This window comes from Raphanus sativus, chromosome 7 (assembly GCF_000801105.2).
Source record: "Raphanus sativus cultivar WK10039 chromosome 7, ASM80110v3, whole genome shotgun sequence".
Classification (NCBI taxonomy): Eukaryota; Viridiplantae; Streptophyta; class Magnoliopsida; order Brassicales; family Brassicaceae; genus Raphanus; species Raphanus sativus.
Genome location: NC_079517.1, coordinates 3,816,871 through 3,832,444, shown reverse-complemented (window position 1 = coordinate 3,832,444; position 15,574 = coordinate 3,816,871). Strand labels below are relative to the sequence as shown.

General features: G+C 32.8%; 3 protein-coding genes across 5 annotated transcripts; 2 read left to right on the top strand and 1 right to left on the bottom strand.

Annotated features, from left to right (window-relative positions):
• The first annotated feature begins 7,610 nt into the window (after positions 1 to 7,610).
• On the top strand, positions 7,611 to 8,923 carry LOC108814987 (NDR1/HIN1-like protein 6). Its single transcript, XM_018587645.2, has one exon. The coding sequence runs from the start codon at positions 7,872 to 7,874 to the stop codon at positions 8,742 to 8,744; it is 873 nt and encodes a 290-aa protein (XP_018443147.1). The 5' UTR covers positions 7,611 to 7,871; the 3' UTR covers positions 8,745 to 8,923.
• Positions 8,924 to 9,411: 488 nt separating this feature from the next.
• LOC108814404 (translation machinery-associated protein 22) lies at positions 9,412 to 11,605 on the top strand. The gene is made up of 7 exons (XM_018586966.2): positions 9,412 to 9,684; positions 10,072 to 10,173; positions 10,428 to 10,489; positions 10,680 to 10,761; positions 10,865 to 10,932; positions 11,114 to 11,197; positions 11,310 to 11,605. Exons 1-7 carry the CDS (start codon positions 9,537 to 9,539, stop codon positions 11,364 to 11,366), a joined length of 603 nt encoding a protein of 200 aa, XP_018442468.1. The 5' UTR covers positions 9,412 to 9,536; the 3' UTR covers positions 11,367 to 11,605.
• A 64-nt stretch (positions 11,606 to 11,669) lies between these two features.
• Positions 11,670 to 13,547, bottom strand: LOC108814403 (uncharacterized). Of its 3 annotated transcripts, none has more exons than XM_018586963.2 (7): positions 13,373 to 13,546; positions 12,976 to 13,094; positions 12,820 to 12,902; positions 12,602 to 12,723; positions 12,330 to 12,494; positions 12,160 to 12,253; positions 11,670 to 12,090 (listed from the first exon to the last, which is right to left on the bottom strand). In XM_018586963.2, exons 1-7 carry the CDS (start codon positions 13,422 to 13,424, stop codon positions 11,832 to 11,834), a joined length of 894 nt encoding a protein of 297 aa, XP_018442465.1. In that variant the 5' UTR covers positions 13,425 to 13,546; the 3' UTR covers positions 11,670 to 11,831. The 3 variants fall into 3 exon arrangements, with proteins under 3 accessions (XP_018442465.1, XP_056846828.1, XP_018442466.1); XM_056990848.1 differs by having other exon boundaries at positions 11,856 to 12,055; positions 13,373 to 13,547; XM_018586964.2 differs by having other exon boundaries at positions 11,856 to 12,043; positions 13,373 to 13,543.
• Between the last annotated feature and the right edge of the window lie 2,027 nt (positions 13,548 to 15,574).

Here is a 15,574-nt window from a genome sequence, read left to right as displayed (position 1 = left end):
ACTGTTTTTTTTTTAATTTAAACTATATACTAGATTTGTCTCAGTGAATCAATAAATATAATTTTGTATTTGATATTTTCCTATTTTGTATAGCTTTCTTAAACCTAAAGGAAGAATCTCAAAAGAAGAAAATCAACCAACGGCCTGCAAAGAAAGAAGGTTGGATTGAAATCATTTCAGATAATACGAAATATTTTAGTTTCGCATCAAACAGATTATCACATTATATAAGTTTTAGTTTGTTCTTTGATCTTTTGCATTGTGCGTATCCGATTCTCTATGTTCTCTTTCTCTGTATCTGAAGAACCATGATGTTCTGTCATATTATATGAAAAACAGTGACATGTATTTTGAGAATACATCATCACAGCTTAATAACATAAATATTTGACGTGAATGCTCATCTTTTGTAAACTATTTGTGGAAGATATGATTTTCTTAATTCTCGTTAAAGAAAAAAAAAGAGTAGTACGGTTTACAGACAGTAGTTTTTTGAAAGGAGATTTCTATTGCATGTTCTGTATGGCAAGAGATCAAACCGTTTCGTAAGGTTCATCCAACTTGGATGATCCAAGAGCCAAAGAAAAAAAAAAGTAAATCGAAGACTTGTGTTGTGTATCTCTAAATCCTTTTTCTTCTTGACATTTGAGTTGTTTATCTAGCTTATTAGGCCGGCCGCCTTCTTGATTCTCACAAAGATCAGTCTCTATCTTCTTCCTTATTCTTTTCTTTTCCTCTAATTTATTTACTGTGGGATTGAAACCAGAGCAGCATTGCCAATGAGGCGTTGAAATAATTATTGACTTGGGATTTACTCTCTCTGAAGAAAAATAGCTATTCTAATTAGAGTCGTTTACATCCCTAATCAATTACTCCATATCTACACTCACTCAATTTTTATTTTTTAAACCTGCACTGACACATAAATTTAAATTTGTTCAGTTACGTGGACTCTTTTTATTTGAAGGAAATGGTGAACTGCTACCACTATCTGTCGGTGGACTATATAGTTTCCATTATTTTACTTTTGACACTGATTTTTTTGCCCATTACATCTAAAATGTTATCACTGCTCGTCATTCATCATCAAAATTAGAGGATAAATTATTTCACCAAAAATATGCATATAACAATCATCCAAATTCTACCATGTACTCTACTTTCAATCTCCCTATACATTAAAAGAGAAGTCACTTTAGTGATTTCTGCTTACGTGGCGATCATACAAGACACTCTCGGATTAATTCTTATAATCTTATTGGTCGATTTTTTTTAATTTCTTTTTGAATTATTTTTTTCCATCGGCCAAACCTTTCCAAAAACACATACCATGTAATTAATATAGTTATCGATATATATTTCAAAGGTACTATTATGGTAACTTAATAATGACATATTTAAGTGACAATGCAAATATATTAGAATATTGGTAATTTAAAAAAAACATAATATGTTTAGAGTAATGGTAATTTTTAAAAAATCATATTAGAGTATTAGTAATTTAAAATAATTTAAAATGTCTCAGAAACTATAATTTATGAGAAAAAAAATTAGAAGAAACCATAATATGTTTTTATTTACCGATAACGAGATCATAATTATTATAATAAAAAAATTGTTATTGAAATCTAATGAAATCATAATATGTGTAAAAAATGAAACATAATAATTATTATAATTCCGGACATGAAATTCAGTGTAAGTCATAATGAGATGAAATCATGGTTAAAAATGAAATCATGTTAATCCTCCTATATATTAAAAGAGAAGTACATTGGACACGTGGCGCTCACACAGCTCTTTTCACGAAAATTCTCGCGATTCTATTGGTCGAATTTTTCTATTTTTTCTTTTTGATTTATTTTTCTACTCGAGTTTTAAATTGGAAAGTCACATTAATTGTTAATCGCACTAATAATTTCTTGCGCAAGAATCGTAATAAATGTCGACCATTAATCATAGCTCGCAGAACAATTTTAATAAATGTCGACTAATCATTAAATGTCTTAATGGGAAATACGTTTTAAATCTAATTAGGAAACTAATTATTATCAACATACCTTATTTATATTATTACTTGCACAAGTCTCGCATCATATAATATGCATATTCGTTTTTAATTTTACAAATTTATTATGTTTCCTTTAATCAAACGTCATTTAATTTACATACCTTATTATAACCAATTACTTGCGCAAGTCTCGCAAGTAATATTATTTGCGTCGTTAATACTCTTCACCATCAAAGGACTATATATAGAGTACAAAGTGGCGATGAAGCAACACAACCATTCTTCTATTTTTATATATACATATTTCATCGTAGCTGACTTTTCTTTTGGTTTATATGCAGATGTCCTATTCTAACGATTTCACCACGATGCAGCGAAGAATATGACACAAAAGCTGATGTTTTCTCCTTTGCTTTGATCGTTCAAGAGGTAAGTTAAAACCTTTTTTTTTCCTTATGGTTTTTGCTGTTTCTTTGTTCATGTTATTGATTCCTTTTGAATGTTGGAACTTTTTTAGATGATAGAAGGACGAATACCATTTGTTGAAAAGGAAGACAGTGAAGCTTCAGAAGCTTATGCCAGCAAAGAGCGGCCACTGTTCAAAGCTCCATCAAATTGCTTTACCCTCATGAATTTAAAACGTTAGTCTTACTCTTTCTTTTCACCATTAAACAAAAAAGAAGGGACAGTTTTGCATCGTATGATTGCTTTTTTTCAGAGTAAATGTCCGATCAAAACTTTTTTTAACTCCAATTAGGTTGTCAATGCATTGATTTATCACCAGAATTTACGGGAAGTTATATGAAATTGCATCGTACAAGGCAATCCTTGATATGCAAATATCTTATATTGTAATTACGGTATATTTTGATTGGCAGTAATAAAGGCAATCGTTGATATGTAATTCGAACATTGTCCTAATGTAGTCAATAAGCCATTTATTAGTGTCCAAAACTTTCCTAATATAATCAACTTATTCAATATGGATTGTCAATTAGTTTGTATACAATTAAATATATTGACCTATTGCATTAATATCGCATTCATTCGTTTTACTATAAATACGGAGACGGGAATGCTTCAAATCCATAACATCTCTCATGTATTCGCTTTAACTCTTATTTTATTATCCCCTTTCTAAGGATTGAAATGGCTGGTTTTAGATTTTTTTAACGAGTTGAAGCCATACAAGTCAATATTAAAAATTTAGAGTGAAAGTGATTCTAAAATATGTGACGATTAGCTTAGTTGCGTGTATATGCACGTAAAATAACAACATGAGATAACATTTTGTTTATATACAGACGTCTGTGGAAGCAGTACTTTGGTGTTATAGGAGGACAATTTAAATGGTGATATATAGTTGATCAAAAGTAAGACTGTATTTTCAGTCTATGCATGTTTAGTCTTCCTATTAATATATCAAAGTCGCTTATATATGTTTTCTTACAATGTTTTTACTTTATATTTTAGGGAGATAATGATCCATGGTACCGTGAAGAAGGAACAGCAGGATGACTTTATAAGTAACTATTTTGTTTCTTTAATATTTTATAATTTTCCGTATTTTTATTTTATTTTCAACTCATATGTTATATATTATCTTACTCTATGCTTAAGTTTCAACAAAACGATCTAAACTGCTACAAGTACAAACATTTACACAGGTTCTTCAAAGTTCCGATACTAACCTGCTTATAAAGTGCAAGAAGTTTGATTTCCAATTTCAGGTTTGGAAGCAACTGCGTTGGCTGGAAATAATCTTCATTAGTTGATGGATGCATTGAGGAAATTTTCTTTTGGGTAAACTACACACAGCGGCAAGAAGGAGTAGAATCTTTTTTTTTTGGTCAAGAGGGAGTAGAATCTATTATTATTATATACATGGGTGGAAGGATTAAACTGATCTTTAACTTACTGGAACTTTTGTTGGATGTAATTTGTAAATAAAAATACATACATGCAGTAGCTGTTGGGATAATTTGAGTTCTCTTTTTTTTCCCTCCATATCTGTAAGGCAGTAGTTGTTGCCAAAATTATAAATGTAACTCTGATAGGATCTGATCCTACCGATACCAAGGCAGGATCAAATTTGAAAAGACTAAACATATACTGATTCCATCTTTTAAAAACTTAATTTTCTAAGGTTATAGTTACTGCTGTTACCAAATTTTGGGGTCCATGTCTTTTTATAGTTCTAAATAGTTTAATTCAAAAGAATTGCTTTATACTACGAGTATTTCTAAGCTTAATGTAGGCTTTAATTAAACATGACATATGGTATAACTTATATTATGTCTACACGTTCGGGTCTTAAGATTCATTTTTTTGATTGATTTTCTTGGGTCTTAGTCTTTTGTGTCTTAGGTATTTGGATCCAATCAAGTACTTACGAATTTTTTTTTGGTTCGATTTTGAATTGTTTTTTCTCGAATTTGGGTAGGTTCGGATCTATAATTAAGATATATGTAAAATATATGTGATTTCGGATCTATAGTAGGTTCATGTCGGGTTTGGGTATTAAGGATCCAAAAAAATCTGCAAAGTAACAAAAATAAACTTTTAATAGTTAAAACTAAACCTTTTAAACTCTAACTTTTACATTTAAATTTTCAATTTACTATAAATATCATTAAAATATAAACTAAATATATAAAAAAATAATTCTAGATATTTCATGTTTTAAGATCGAGTATGAATCGATTCTTATGGGTGGGAATCTATTCGAGTCGGTTATGTTTGGGTCCTGGTCTATTCATACCATTTTTTTTGGTAGATCGTTTTTTTTGTCATCTGGGTAGAGCAATCATATATCTAATTAAGTATTTATAAATTTTTGGTTCGATTTTAAGTTGGTCCCACTTCAGATGTTTGGGTCATATAAAATGTCTATGCCGAATTTCTATATAATGTTAGATAAAAATTTATGAAAAATCTATAACAATTTAGAAATCTTTTTAACAATTTCAACCCGCGCCTTGTGCGGATCCCAATTAATGATGATTACAACATCACGTAACATATATTCGTCATATTTAATTCACAAGATTGATTGGTAATAAATAAGAATGATCTATGTTAATGCATTAAATTCAAAACATCTATATAGCAATAAAAAATGTAATAAATTGTATGAATATATTATTTGATACTAACTTGTCGTGCAATCATATTTAAACACAGTAATAAATATGATACCAAGTTGCGCAAGTAATCCACATTGAAAATAAGGTAAGTTATTAATAAAAAATTAACAATTTACAAACATGGTAAATTACATTTAAAATCGTGAAGTAAATATTCTTGGGATTCAAATTACTGTTAAAAGAATGTTTACATTTTTGTATTTTTCAAAAAAAAGGTTTACGATAAGGGGGAGAGAGAGGGAGATTTAGTGTTTTGGGTATACCCAAGGATTTACAGTTTAGTATTTATGATTTATCCAAGGGTTTAGGGTATATCCAAGAATTTAGGGTTTAGTGTTTTTTGGTTTTTTTCCCAAGGGTTTAAGCTTTGTCCAAGGGTTTAGGGTATAGTGTTTATTGTTTATTATTTACTTTTTTGTGACGATTTTAAAATTGTTAAAAAAAAATCTTCTTTTCGCAGCTACTAATATTTTTCATTTATTTTAAAAACTTAACACAAATTATTATTATTTTATTTATTATATTTAAAAGAAGATGTACATTAATTGGCAAACTATGATTAGTTGGTAATTCACCCAAGAATTACAACATTCATCTGTTTGACATGTTATTACAACATTTATCTGTTTGATTTCTAGAAAAAGTGATCTTAGAATATTAAGATACCTATTATATTATCATAAATTGATCTGCCGTATGAATGATATCAACTTGCCAAAGCAATCCGTACTTAATATAAGGTAAGTTATTAAAACCAGTGTTTCGAAAACCGGATCAGACCGGCCGGTCGAACCGGTCCGACCATGACTCGCTGAAGAAGCCGAGTCCGGTTCGGTTTAAAACCCGGATTTGATAAAAACCAGTAAAACCGGTTGAAACCCGGTAAAACCGGTGATCCGGTTTAATTTTAAAACCCGGTTCGTAAAAATTAACATATAATTAAGTGTTTTTAATTATTACTAGCTAAAATTTAATATTTTATAGTTAGTGTTCAACTATTACTATTTAATTGATTTTGTATTTTTCTAAGAAAAAATATGAAAATATATATTTTTGACTCTCATATACTATTTTTATTTTACCATATTCTTAAATTTTGAAATGTTAGTTGTAAAAATAAATAAATATGATTGTTTTAGCTGTAAATCATTTGTTCTTTTTTTAATTTTTAGTTTACATAGTAATTAGATTTATGTTTGTTGTTTATTTTGAGTTAATAAAAAAAGAATAGAGAAAGTATTATATGTAGAAGTAAAGTTTATATAGCATAAATATATAATTATATACATTTTTGTATAAATAAAAAACCCGGTTCGACCGGTTGAACCGGTCTAACCAGTCAACCAGTAGCTTCACCGAGTCAGTGTCCGGTCCGATTTTCAAAACATTGATTAAAACCAAATCAACTAAAGGTAAATTATTTAAACAAAGTAATAAATATGATACCAAGTTGCGTAAATAATACACAATGAAAATAAGGTAAGTTATTAATAAAAAAGTAACAAATTACAAATAGGAAAGTAACACAAATTTGAGAGAGAGAGAGAGAGAGAGAGAGAGAGAGAGAGAAGAGAGAGAGAGAGAGAGAGAGAGAGAGAGAGAGAGAGAGAGAGAGAGATTTAGTGTTTTGGGTATACCCAAGGGTTTACAGTTTAGTATTTATGATTTATCCAAGGGTTTACGATATATCCAAGATTTTAGAGTTTAGTGTTTGGATTTTTATCCAAGGGTTTAAGATTTGTCCAAGGGTTTAGGGTATAATGTTTAGTGTTTATGATTTACTCTTTTGTGACGGTTTTAAAATTGTTAAAAAAATAATCTTTTGGCAGCTAATAATATTTTCATTTATTTTAAAAACTTAACACAAATTATTATTATTTTATTTATTATCTTTAAAAAATGTTGTACATTATTTGGCAAACTATGATTAGTTGGTAATTCACCCAAGAAAAATTCATGATAAAATATTAAACTAGGAAACATTCCTATATAAATCAAAATTGTGGTAGTTAAAAAAATAATCGGTGAATTAAAAGAATGTCTACATTTTTATATTTTTCAAAAAAAAGGTTTACGATGAGAGAGAGAGAGAGAGAGAGAGAGAGATTTAGTGTTTAACCCGCGGGTCGGTTAAACACTAAATCTCTCTCTCTCTCTCTTAAATAGATACAAGATATTCTGTAATATTTAACCTGCGGGTCCCGCGAATTACCTGTAAATTTGGGCGGGGCGGGTGCAGGTATTTTGAATCTTTCATTGCGGGTCATGCGGATCGAAATTATGAGTCAAAAAATTAGGTGACCCGCGGGTTGGCGGGACGGACAGGGTGGGTCGATCTGTAGACCCAGCTATACCCATATAATTTGAATCTGTACAATGCCCGCACAGGGTGCGGACCGGCCACCTAGTATTTAAATAAGCGTGAGAAAAGGTTGGGAATTAATTCGTTAATTATTTTTACCACCCAATGAAAATTCCACAGACTTGGCATGGAAGTCATGACCATTCACAAGTCACAACTGAAAACCAAAAACAACTAAAAAAAACAAAATAATTATATAATTAATGATACAAATTTAAAGATATTAAAGATTCCACAAAATAAAAACTCAGTGTTGTCTCTCTCTATCTATCTCCTCCATCACGCTCTCTCTATCTTCTTAATATCTGTTTTTTGTGCTCAGATCTGAACAGAGGAGACAGAATCGAAGAAAATGACCGACCGACTCTTCCCAGCTTCCAAGCCACCAACCGCAACTAACGGAGCTCCATCCGGTGCTGCCTTAGCACCTCCTCCTCCAACTACCGTTAACGGTAACGGTAACGGAACATCCAACGGCATGTCTAACCAGAAACCGCAAGTCTACATTCCAGCTAACCGTCCGGTTTACCGTCCACAGCCTTACAGTCGCCATCACCACCACCAATCTCGACCGAGCTGCCGTCGAGTCTGCTGCTGCTGCTGCTTCTGGTCGATCCTGATCTTCCTCCTCCTCGCTCTCATGGCCGCGATAGCCGCCACCGCCGTGTACGTGATCTACCGCCCTCGTCCTCCGTCGTTCTCCGTCCCGTCGCTTCGTATCAGCCGCGTGAACCTCACCACCGCGTCGGATACTTCCGTCTCTCACCTCTCTTCCTCTTTCAACTTCACTCTCCTCTCGGAGAATCCAAACCAGCACCTAACCTTCTCCTACCATCCCTTCGCCGTCTTCGTCAAGTCATCCAAATCAGGGGAGACGCTCGCGAACGGCACCGTCCCGGCCTTCTTTAGCGGTAACAAGAACAAGACGACGTTTCGCGGCGTGATCGCGACGTCTGCGCCGGCGGCGCGTGAGCTGGATCCGGAGGAAGCTCGGCGTCTGAAGTCGGATCTGACGAGGGGAACGCGCGTGGGGTTGGAGATAGAGATGCGGACGAAGGTGGAAATGAAAATGGGGAAGGTGAAGAGTGAAGGAGTGGAGATCAGAGTGACGTGTCGGGGGTTCGAAGGGACGGTACCTAAAGGTAAAACTCCGACCGTGGCAACATCGAAACAGACTAAGTGTAAGTCTGATCTTAGTGTGAAGGTCTGGAAATGGAGTTTTTAAAGGAAGGTAGGATTGATAATTTTAGGTCATTTTGTGGATTTATATAACTTGTGGAATGGTCCAAGAGAAAATTTCTTTCTCAGTTTTTTAGATAAAAATTTGCAGAGAAGAGTCAGAGAGATTTGTTGTTATGTTAGTAGAGAAATTCACTCACGCCTTCTGAAAATTTTCTTTGGATTTTTGTTTGTTTGTTTTTTAATTTATTTTGGGAGTTTTCTTATTTAAATTATGGAAGTGAAACAAAGCATAAATGTAATATAAGGAATTGAGTACAAAAAAGCTGGAGATGGCAGTGACTGCATTAGTTGAGAAAAAAACAACTAATAGTGAGCATTGAAACTTTGAAAGTAAGATGGTGATATACAACACGTAAACAGTTACCTTAAATATGCAAAAAGAAAGAGACAATTTCGAATAACACAATGGAAAAAGATGTGTTAAATGTTAGATGTTGAACCATATGATCCCTCACATCACATCAACTCATTTAATAGAACCTGCATATGAAAACATGAATTTTCTTTTCCCCACTAACTTTACCTTAATTCTGAAGAAAAAGGCCCTTATTAAAGAAACTGAAAGAGAAAAACGGAGAAAAGGCTAGGCCCAAACTGAACCCATTCAACCAAATGATCTTTAAGACCCAACCACAAGCATCTTCACTTGTCTCTCCGACAACATTGTCTTGGTGGGGTATTACTCCGCCGTAGAAATCAGATTCTCTTTCTATATCACTAACTTCGAAAGAATCTCGTTTTTAGCTTCTGGAAAGGGAAGAAACATCGTTAACCTATGGCAGAGAAGCTAGAGCCGGCAAAGGTCTTGTACTGTGGAGTTTGCTCTCTTCCAGCTGAATACTGCGAGTTCGGTCCTGATTTCGGGAGATGCAAGCCCTGGCTCGTTCAAAACGCACCCGATCTCTATCCTGATCTCCTCAAAGGTACCCCTCTACATTTTTTTTTTAATTTTAACAAAACCTAATTCCAAAAGCTTCGACCGCTTATCTGAGCTAGTTTGATTTTAGATTGCGGCTAGCGATTTTTGATTGAACCCCGTTTGAAAGATTTTACCTTTTTACATTATTATTATTGTCTCGATTCTTTGAAGAGCTAAGAAATTCACACTTTTGTCTTAATCTTGATTATATGGGCCCGTTCAGCTCTGGTGGCATTCCTATCATGTCTTGATCAAAATTTTATGTCGGCTTATTTTTGGATTATTGTCGTTCGATTCTCTTTTGTATCCTTCTACTGGTTATGATAATGAGTTTAATCTGATTTAACGACTTATTTGATATGGATTATTATTACTAATTGCTGTATTTCAGAAGCTAATGAGAAGGCAGCAGATAATGTCTCTGACAAACTCCAGTCCGTGGGAATCTCTTCAGGTGGCGCTGATGGTGCACCCTCTTCATCTCAGTCTACTGGTATGTATCCTATTCATGGACCAATGCATGTGTGTCCTCACATTTGTTTACTGTACATTGCTATATACAGCCTCAAACTATATATTGCTCAGTGTCTGGAAGCTTCTGTGATGTTTTTCTTTTGCCGGGGAGATTTGTTAAACATGAATGAAAAAATGTTCTTTTGGAGTTACTGATTTGTGTTGATGCGTATGTGTGGGAAGGATTCAGCTCTTTTCTTCTTATTCTTCTGACATTTTCAAATTTATTGATAGGAGGAGGGACATCCAAGAAGGAGGAAGGGAAACGCCTTCCCGGGGGAAAACTAAAAAAGAAAGTGAGTAGTTATTTGTAACCTTCCTCTTACCTTTCTAGAATGTTACCAAGTTTTCATGGAAGTTTATACAACCGACATGCTTTGGAGACCCCCCAAGCGCATTTCAATGGACTGTTATCGTTTTGGTTTCTTTTCTCTTTTATGTAAACCCTTTTTTTCTGGTTGTCTAATGCGTACGGATCCTGTGTAGGAGAGACAAGAAGTTATTATCGAAAAGGTTGTGCGCAACAAGCGCAAGTGTATCACCATTGTTAAAGGACTAGAACTGTTTGGTGAGAGTTGTTTATTTGCTTCTTTTTTTGAGATATCCTAGTAAATTATTATTGGCTGGAACAAAACCTCATCTCTTGACGCTTGATTTTTTTTTTTCATCAGGGATAAAACTCAGTGATGCATCTAAAAAGCTCGGGAAGAAGTTTGCCACTGGAGCTTCAGTTGTCAAGGTATGTAGATTATGGATTCCAATACTAAATGTCAATTATGGTATTAGTAGAGTTTGTAACTGCTTTAGAGTTTAGACCTTTTGTGGTCAAGTGAAAAGTATCAAGTCTAACTCTCTATTATACAACTTTTCCTATTTTATTCCACGTATGCTTTAGGGTTTTGTATGTTTCTGCGTTTCAGGGACCAACTGAGAAGGAGCAAATTGATGTTCAAGGAGATATTATCTATGACATCGTTGAGTTCATTACAGACACTTGGCCCGACGTAACATAACTTAATCCTTCTTTGTTTTGTTTTTCCGTATGAATAAAATTCTGTAAAGACTGTTTCAGAATTTTCTTACAAACTCTTGACTGTTGCCATTGGCTATATCCAGGTACCTGAAAGATCCATTTTCTTCATTGAAGATGGGAAGAAGGTTCAAGCTGGTTGATGACCCCACCTCCTGAGTCCTGTTTTTTTGGCATGGCAGGTTCACGTAGACAAAGCTAGTTTCCGATTCCTCCTATGTGTTTTGGAGGAAACGCTACGCTATAATAACTTACAGCATAACATATATATATATAGCTTTTTCTTGCTCGGGTTGTGATAATTCCTGTTGGTTTCTCCAGAGATCTCTGTTTGTGACATTTAAAATGTGCTTTGAAATGACGAATGTGTTGAATCCTGATCCATTTTTGCAGCTTTCACCATTACAGATTTACCGAAACAGTTGAAATGATGAATGCTTTCTTGATTCATGGCTTATCGTACTTTATTAAATCGTCATCCTTTAGAAGCCAACTTTGACATTCTTTCTATTCAGTTTTGTGTATAAACAAGCCATCGACTCGTAAGAACCTTTGAAACAAGACAACCTTAAACGTTAAACCTGGCAGATAGTATTGAACAAATCTATTTAAATTCGGGCCTTGATCGCAACAACTGATCTCATGTGGTCTCGTTTACTTGTACTGACATCACCTGAATCATCATATTTCTTGAGATCCAATTTGAAGAAGGATAAAACAGTAGAAGCCAGCTCATGCTGATGAGATGTGAACTCATGGTCAGCTCCTTCAATTAGACACAGTTTGTGATTCTTTATGTATTTGGCGAATTCTGATGCTTCTGTTACATGCACTATTCTATCGTTAGTTCCATGAATTGTTAACACCCTGAAACATTTAAGAGAATCGTAACTTAAGGTATCATACTGAGACCAAAAGAGACAAAGGAGAGTGTACCTGCAGTTTTCATGAATTGAGAGACATGCTTCATGAGTATTGGTTGTGAGACGGTCCATTAGGCTCTCTTCGGTAACTCTATATTCAAACTTTCCTGCAATGGGGAGAAAAAAAGGATCAAAGAGCTTGTCTCTAATACCAAACTCCATGTTCTAAAAAGATTTTTTTACCTTTTCTGTTCCTAACATCAATGAACCCATTCTCCTTGATTTTATTAAAGTAGTCCTTACCAAGGCGCCATTCCATTCCTCTCTCTAGAAAAAACCGTCCAGAGATATTCACAACAGTCTGCACATCCTTGTACTTTGCTGCGTACAAAAGCACCACACTTCCACCTGCCAACAACGCTTCAGTCTTCATATAATAACATTTTCATTATTTTCTAATCCAAAAAAAATCATGAGATCCATCTTAGTTTTTAAGTTTTTTCTTTGTGTTAGACCTTTGCTATGTCCGATGATTGCAGAAATTTCACGGTTTTCTCCACGCAAGTGTTGAAGAACAGAGCGCAGATCTTCAGCTTCACGGCGATAGTTACCATACTGAAATGATCCTTGGCTTTCCCTGAAGAAAGCCCATTAACATGAGTAAAATACACTTCACCGTTCCGACAGAAAGCTACAATTTGCATAAAAAAATCAAGAAAGAATGTGCTTTAACCCATTGCCAGCGAAATCAAACCGGAAGGAACTGATCTTTGCGCTTTCAAAGACATTGGCAATAGTCAGCATTGGAATCCGATCCTACAAGATTAATAGTATTATCAGGAAAAAAAAACACAAAAATCAAATGCTACAAAGAAAAAAAGCGCAAAACCTTTGATGAGTGAATGCCATGGCAGATGACAACAGTCTCAGTTGAGCCGGTATCATGCAAAACTCCCACGAGTTTCTCACCATGACTGTTCTCTATTACAACTCTTCGTTGTTGAATCTCTGCAGACCAAAAAAAACATTATACGATCATCACCTAACAATTTTTAAGCAGTTTTTTGTCAAAAAAAAAACAAATTTTAAGCAGCTTGTTTGGAGATATTCATGATCAATTAATGAAAAGAGACTCCAAACCAACATTAAAAGACGAAGACATAATTAACCTCTATGAACAATTTGAACATAAAGGGATCGGTCTAAACGTATGGATTCAAAACACAACGGTATAAATAATTTTAGGGGCTATGTTAGAGGGGGTCTTGGATGAGATGAAACTTTACCGGAGGTGTCGATACGTTCATGGTTAGATTGATTCCAACGAGTCTCGGTCATCGGTGCGCGTGGAAAGCCTACCGTTTCGTTGCGGGTCTTTGTGGTGTGGCCGGTGTGTCTGTGACGATCACTACTCACCCAACGACTGCAAACTAAAGTTTACCGCTTAGATTTACAGTAAAAAATGTATTTTGTATTTTACAGTGAGTGGTATGAGGAAAACATTTACAGAAATGTATTTTGGTACTTCTAGGAATTTTATTTACGGTTTTCTCACAAACCCCTGAGAAATCTACTAATTTTCCCCTTTTCAAATATCAATTTAACAGATTCTGATTTAAAAAAAAACTCTCAATTCTAAAAATATATTTAATAAGTTACTAACTATGTGATATGTAAATTTTAAAATATTATATAGGTGAAAAGACTGAGAATATTTTTTTATCATCACAAAATATATTAAAAAAATCTAAATCAGCATTTTTGTAAAAAATCTAAACGATATATTTATTGAATAGATAAAATAATTAAGAATTATTTTGACCAAAACGAAAATGTCTTTTTTTACACAAGCTATCAAACTAACTATTTCTGTTTTATAATAAGTGTAATTCTAACCAATTTTTTTTTATTACACAAAATTGTCACTTTACAATTTTAATATAAAATATACTTATTTTTAGATGAAAATTAATTTCGAACTGCATTGATTTTATATTTTGATATTTTTCATACAGATTAAGAAAGTAATGGAAATATACGTAAGTTGTTATTAATTACATCTCTCCGACCAATATTATTTGAGATAAATAAATTTATTTATAAAATCAAAGCAGTTTATAATTAATTTGCAACTGAAAATAAATATAATTTGTATTGAAATTATAAAATGACATTTTTTGTGTAACAAGAAAAAAATCCAGAATAAAACTTATTATGAAACAAAATGAGTAACAATTTATATATATATATCAATCACTTTCTTAATTTGTATAAAAAATATTAAAAATGACACTTATTCGGAAACAAAATAATTACGTCTTTACGGAATATCTCTCCAAAACATCTAAAAGTAATAATAATATCAAGAACATGGGTAGATAGAAATGTTTTCTCCTCATTAAATTACAAGTTGTTTTGACGCCTCATATAATTGGTTGAAAAGAGAACTCTTTTAATACATAAACAAAGACCATCGACCAAGTTGGTTTAAAATATAGTGGGCCCGCCCGCTGAAAATCAATCGTAAAAATGACATTTGATGAATGAATACTCCAAAGACCTTTCACTTAATTAACAAAGACCAAAGGTCGCAAGAAATAAAAATAAACAGTTATGATAATTACAACAAATTGAATACTCCTTCCGCTTTATATTAAATACTCCCTCCGTTCCCGAAAGTAAGATTTTCTACATTTTATTCTTGTTTCACAAAGATAGATTTTCTATATTTTAAGGTATTTTTGTATACTTTTGAAAAACATTAATTGTGAATATTTGAATTGATTAAATTTGATTGGTAGATAGTTATTGAAAAGTGTATAGAAAAATAATAGTAAACTAAAATAAAAATATTTGTTAAAATTTTTAATAAGCGTGAAAACTCTAGAAAATCTTACTTTTGGAAACGGAGAGAGTATCGTTTTATTTTTTAAATTATGATTCTTCATAAATATTATTTTACATTTTCAAGATAAAAATAAAAAAAAAGTTCTAAGTTTTATCTTTATTTTTAGTTCATTAATTAATAAAATCAAATAAAATAATGTATTAAACAGAGGTGAAACAGAAAAATCAATCATTTTTTGGTTCACAGAGAAAACTTTAAAAGACATTTATAATGAAACGAAAAGAATATCATAATTAATAAATTTTCTGAGAGTTTCTTCCACGATACTTCGAGCTAAAGACGATGTATTAACAGACAATTAAAATATGCTAACCCCGCCTGCTAGCTAAGGGCTGACTCCGCATGCCGAAGTTTCTACTTTTATAAAGAAGAAAAGGATCTACACCATTAACAAAAAGCTTAGTAATCTTAATAAACAAATTTTCATATTAACAACTAATTTTCTTAGAAACAATTAACAACTATCTTGAGAGTTTCTTCCACGTTACTTCGAGCATAAGACAAAATAAGAAGAAGTTGTCAATGTCAACGCTATTAGAAGTATGAGTGGAAGGAAATTTCATGACGACTCTATAATCAT

What these genes read in the sequence shown, in the direction of transcription:
- LOC108814987 (XM_018587645.2), top strand. Translation starts at nt 7,872, where the DNA reads ATGACCGACCGACTCTTCCCAGCTTCCAAGCCACCAACCGCAACTAAC.
- LOC108814404 (XM_018586966.2), top strand. Translation starts at nt 9,537, where the DNA reads ATGGCAGAGAAGCTAGAGCCGGCAAAGGTCTTGTACTGTGGAGTTTGC. An exon ending in CTATCCTGATCTCCTCAAAG is followed by an intron (nt 9,685 to 10,071) that starts GTACCCCTCTAC and finishes GCTGTATTTCAG; the next exon opens with AAGCTAATGAGAAGGCAGCA. An exon ending in TAAAGGACTAGAACTGTTTG is followed by an intron (nt 10,762 to 10,864) that starts GTGAGAGTTGTT and finishes TTTTTTCATCAG; the next exon opens with GGATAAAACTCAGTGATGCA.
- LOC108814403 (XM_018586963.2), bottom strand. Translation starts at nt 13,424, where the DNA reads ATGACCGAGACTCGTTGGAATCAATCTAACCATGAACGTATCGACACC. An exon ending in TGAACGTATCGACACCTCCG is followed by an intron (nt 13,095 to 13,372) that starts GTAAAGTTTCAT and finishes TTTGGTCTGCAG; the next exon opens with AGATTCAACAACGAAGAGTT. An exon ending in TCAATTCATGAAAACTGCAG is followed by an intron (nt 12,091 to 12,159) that starts GTACACTCTCCT and finishes TAAATGTTTCAG; the next exon opens with GGTGTTAACAATTCATGGAA.